Below are 4,857 nucleotides of genomic sequence, written 5' to 3'. Positions count from 1 at the left end.
CCCCCCCCCCCGAGTCTTGCAGATGGTTCACGCTCTCACCCAGTCCTGCATTATTCATGGTCTTTGTCCATGAGAAAGCCAATCCAGCAACACAAGCCTCATCTGATTCACATGCCAAACCCTTCTGGGCCCCTCTGCTTCAGTGCTGTTTGCTCTCTGTTTGATCCTGCTCTCTCCTGTTCTTTCTCGCTCCCTCTGCAGGTTCTGATGATGCTGTCCCTCCACACTTCAATACAGACATTTTAGGCTCTAGAGAGCTAGAAGACAACATAATTACATCAAAACACAAGGAAGGCATCTACAGTAAGAGGGCCAATATGAAGAGAGGTAAGATGCACATTAGTGTTTCTATTAGTATTAGTACAATATTTACTGAATTTAAAGAATAGTCCAAAAATTAAATGGTCATCATTTACCCATCCACATGTATGACACTATGCCATTTTTGTAATAGAAGCTTTGCTGTGGACTGTTGCTGTTACATAAAAAACATCAGCATATAATCTTCTTTGTCTCTTCCGCTGTCAGTTTCCAGTGTGTCTGGAAATGGTCTTCCAGCATCAGTAACCACTTTTGCTGGCCAAAATGACAATACTGCTCCTGAAGCTTATGTTTTTGAGAAGAGCATGGACACTGTTGGCATAGATGAGGAGTATAGAGATGAGGAAGAAAATTTTGTCCCCTTACACATGGAGGCAGACTACAGTACAGATGATGTGCATCTTCACTCTAGCACTATTCAGGAGCCCAAATTACCACTAGAACCACACCATTTCTCTTCTCAGCCAATCAAAAAGTCCTACAGGGGGGACAAGAAAAAGCAGGACAGAACACCTCATGATGTTAGCATAGAGATTAGCAGTTCTCTGGACCAGCTGTGGCGTCGCTTCAGTGAAAAATGGAGCATGGAGGAGACAAGACCAACTAATGAGGGAGAAACGTCACTGCTTGATAGACTGGAACGTCTGTCTTGTCTCATTCACAATACCTCTCCAACAGACCTAACTATACAACAGTCACACAGCAGGAAAGGAGAGTATTACAGGAGGAGTGATCGAGAGGCTGGGACCACAGAGGGAGAAGAGCAAAGAGAAAGAGTTCAGTTAGACGTGGCTCCACAACAAGCTTGGCCTGAGCATGAGGAGAATCAGGACAGAGTGGATCACTGTCCTGCTGAGAGAGATGAGTCTGTGAGTGTGGAGACGAGCAGTAGCCTGTCCACTATTGACACGGAGCGGCTGCTGCGAGCTTTTGGACCTCACCGGGTCACCAGTAAGGGACTGAAAAGCAGTGACAGCTTGCTCAGACTTTACAACACTATGAATATGCAGAAAACTGGCCGAAGGAAACCCCGTACTAAACATGTTGCCGTCTCTGTTGCTACCGATGATGTGAGCACTGATGACTCCACGGTAAGTTTTTGCTTGATTGAGTTCTTTAATACAGACTGTTCAGCTTCTTAGTTTTGAAAGATAATCAACAAATTAAAAAGAAAGATTTTGTTTTTACACATCTCAGTATATTCTAGCCGTTTGACCATTTTAAATATACATCAATGTTTTTCTATTGGCTCTTTATTTTTAAGAATGTCTTAAAAGGATTTTTTTTTTTTTTCAAACAAGAGGAACAATCATTTCCACAAACACGTTGTAACCTCAGTTTAGAGTAAGAAGTAAAGTGGAGTTAAAATTTTCCTGCATGCACCACTCTTTTGGGGTCTGTAAGATTTTATTTATTTTTTTTACATTTTTGAACGAAGTCTATTATGCTCACAAAGGCTGCATTTATTTGATTTTGAAAAATACAGTAAAACAATAATATTGTAAAATATTGTTACAATTTAAAATATCTATTTTGTTTTAATTTTAAAATGTAATTTATTCCTGTGAGTCTTCAGTGTCACACGATCCTTCAGAAATCATTCAATATGCTGATTTGATGCACAGGAAAAATTTATTATCAATGTTGAAAAGTTTTAATACTTTTGTCTAATATTTTTATCAGGATTTTTTTGATGAATAGAAGGTTCATGTACAACATTATTTGCCATAAAAATATTTTATCATTATGTCTTTATTGTCACTTTTGATCAATTTAATGAGTTCTTGCTGAATAAAATGGTCTGTAAAACAAATAATCTTACTGACACCAAACACTTGAACGGTTGTGTATGCTTTTACTTAAACCTTTTAATGTCTAAAAAATGTTGTTTTTTGATGCCATGTCCTGACTTCAGTGAATGTTTTTGAGTGGTGATGAGAAGGATTGTTGAACAAGAGTTTTAAATCAATTTATTCAAATAGTTTCAACTGATTTACAGATATGAAGTTGTTGTTTTTTCCTCGTCATTTTCATTACATCTCCATCTCAGCGCACTCAAAAGAAAGACTGGGAGAGGTTGCGAAACTAGTGTAAACACATTGTCTGGGGAAAATTATAATATTAATTTTACACTGTCAGCAAAATAATCACATGTATTGTGTGTAAAATATATCACAAAGATCTAGTGTAAAGATCCAGTAGTAGCTTATACTCTGCATTTTTGACTGAGAGACTGTCATTCTTTCCTTATTATCTAACTGTCTAATCTTCTGTTATTGTTCCAGGTCTCTGCTGATTCTTTATCATCTTCAAGCACTTTATCCCATCATTCTCAAAGAGGTGTTTCCCAAAACCTCAATTCCAAAAGGTCAAAGGTCAAACTAGTCAGCAAAGGTGTGCAGGCAGGTCAGTTACACAACAATGGTCCGCTTTTTAAACTAAGCAACGTGTAAATTAGACAGAGTAACTGCAACAAAATATGTTGTGGGATTTTGTATTCTTTTTGCAGGTGATTTGGAAATTGTTGTAAATGGCACCCACAGACACACTCGGGACGTAGGCACCATCTTTCCCTCACCAGGTGCTTTCAAAAATGTCCGTTCATCAAACACATTTGGCAGAAGCATTCAGAGTGGCTTTCCCATCCCCACTGCTTCCACATCTAAACCCACCCAAACCCTGACTGCTCTGAAGAAAGACCCCAGCAACAAGAGCATTCGGACACGCTACCCAAACGGTGCATATTACATGCTCACAGACACAGCATTTTTCTGCAACTCATCTTTTTCTCCTTTTCTCTTACTGTTTTATACATCACATTCTCTTTAAGGTGTGTCATGGTTTGTCTCAGCTGATGAGCTTACGTGTGATGGTCGCAAGGAAAACCAGCCACAGACCGAATCAGCACCTTGCCCAAGCCAAGTCTGGTTTAAGCCTTACACTAGAACCAGACCCTGGAGAGAAACAACCAGAGAACCACTAAGAGAGAGACAGAATCAGCAAGAGCAAGAGAGGCCAACAGAGTCCATAACAGCTACAGAGAAAGCTCTTGTTCGACTTTCACTACAGGTGTGTGACGAGCAACTGTTTTATTTATCCATTTTAAAGCTTGTTCACACCAAGGACGATAATTATAATGATAACCAAGAATGCTAACTAGAACAGTATCATTGAAGCTTGGACCAGATTTTGAATGTTCATTTTGGATCCTGCTGTGTGGTTTTAGCGAGTACATGGAAGTTGATTGTTGATTTTAAGGTCCTTGCACAATGAGTCCGAAATTTACGTATGCGTTTTTTTTTTTCCGTATTCGTCATCCTATCCAATCAAAATGCTTGCTACGGATGCGAAAATCGAATATGGTCCTAATTTTTTTATGACGGACGAAAGTTTCGGAGGCAGTGTGTAAACGTGATTGACGCAACGTGAGGTCATATTTATTTTTTAACGTGCAAAAATTTCAGACGAGAATTTCGGACTCAGTGTGCAAAGACCTTTAGTCTAACATGGAGCATTTGCATTGATGGTTTTCCTACAGGAAGCTCTGGAGCTCCATCGGCCAGAGTTTGTGTCTCGTTCACGGGAGCGGATGAAGCGTCTGGGGTTACTGGTTGAGGAGAGGAGGTTACAGGCAGTCTTCAACAGAGAGAGAGAAGAGCTCTTCAACTGCCCCGCACCATCACGTCCATACAGACCAGGTGACCTTATAACATAAGATTACTAGTGTGTTGTTATGCGAGTATTCAGTTCATTATATATTTTACAAGCTTTGTACAGCTTGCATTAAGATGTAAACTAAAACATGCCCCTGTCAGCAGCTCCAGTACCCTGTAAACGAGTCGTTCCAAGAAGAGAGATGGTCCAAAGATCCAAAGAGTAAGTATCCATTGTATCTTTTTCAAACAATCAAGATGGTTTATGACAGAGACAATGCACATATTACCAAATTGTGCATATATGGGTCATTTAACATTTAAAAAGCATTTTGTGCCTTCTACATGCTTTCAGTTGGGTAGGGATGAAATCGCACAGTCAGAGAATAGACAGGACAGACAGACTCAGGAGGTAATAGTGTGTGTGTTTTGTGTGTGTGTGTGTGCGTGCGTGGTTTTGTTTGAGTGTCTCTCTATCAGGTTTATTAACATTAAAAAGAGAACCATTTTCATTACTTCATAAAAACCTTTCAGCAAGTTTCCAAGGCAACGTTTCTCATTTTCATTTAGTTAAAGTCAGTACAAGATGTATTTAATCTGTCTAGTACACTGGACGCGACAAAGCGACCGTTGAAAATCATTTGAAATTTGTGTCAATACGTCATAAATGGAACAGCAGCAGTTTTCTGTCATGGATTTGTCGTGCCGCGCCGCATCCAGTGTAGACCATAGATATGTATATATATCTATGGTGTAGACAGAATCACTGATTATAATGAGTTCTATAGTATTTTGCGCCACTCGCCTCTGGTGTAGACACGGTGTAACATTGGTTTTGCTTTGTTTCACAGAACTAATCGTTGCCTGGGTTGCGTACGTATGT

The 4,857-nt window shown here is 39.6% G+C and overlaps 1 protein-coding gene across 2 annotated transcripts in view; it reads left to right on the top strand.

The window, feature by feature from the left end:
- The window catches only part of LOC107733682 (uncharacterized), an 18,416-nt gene that overhangs the window by 12,315 nt on the left and 1,244 nt on the right, over nt 1-4,857 (top strand). Inside the window, exons 10-16 of one of the 2 annotated variants that reach the window (XM_016545413.1) lie at nt 202-327; nt 529-1,412; nt 2,607-2,727; nt 2,831-3,058; nt 3,152-3,390; nt 3,860-4,019; nt 4,140-4,197. In XM_016545413.1, the coding sequence (XP_016400899.1) occupies nt 202-327; nt 529-1,412; nt 2,607-2,727; nt 2,831-3,058; nt 3,152-3,390; nt 3,860-4,019; nt 4,140-4,197 (1,816 nt within the window). Of the gene's footprint in view, nt 1-201; nt 328-528; nt 1,413-2,606; nt 2,728-2,830; nt 3,059-3,151; nt 3,391-3,859; nt 4,020-4,136; nt 4,198-4,857 lie in introns of both variants that reach the window. The other variant, XM_016545412.1, reaches the window with a different exon arrangement.

Source organism: Sinocyclocheilus rhinocerous, unplaced genomic scaffold (genome assembly GCF_001515625.1).
Source record: "Sinocyclocheilus rhinocerous isolate Xijiao unplaced genomic scaffold, SAMN03320098_v1.1 scaffold789, whole genome shotgun sequence".
Taxonomy (NCBI): domain Eukaryota; kingdom Metazoa; phylum Chordata; class Actinopteri; order Cypriniformes; family Cyprinidae; genus Sinocyclocheilus; species Sinocyclocheilus rhinocerous.
Note: the sequence above shows the minus strand (reverse complement) of the source record. Positions and strands in the feature narration are given on the sequence as shown.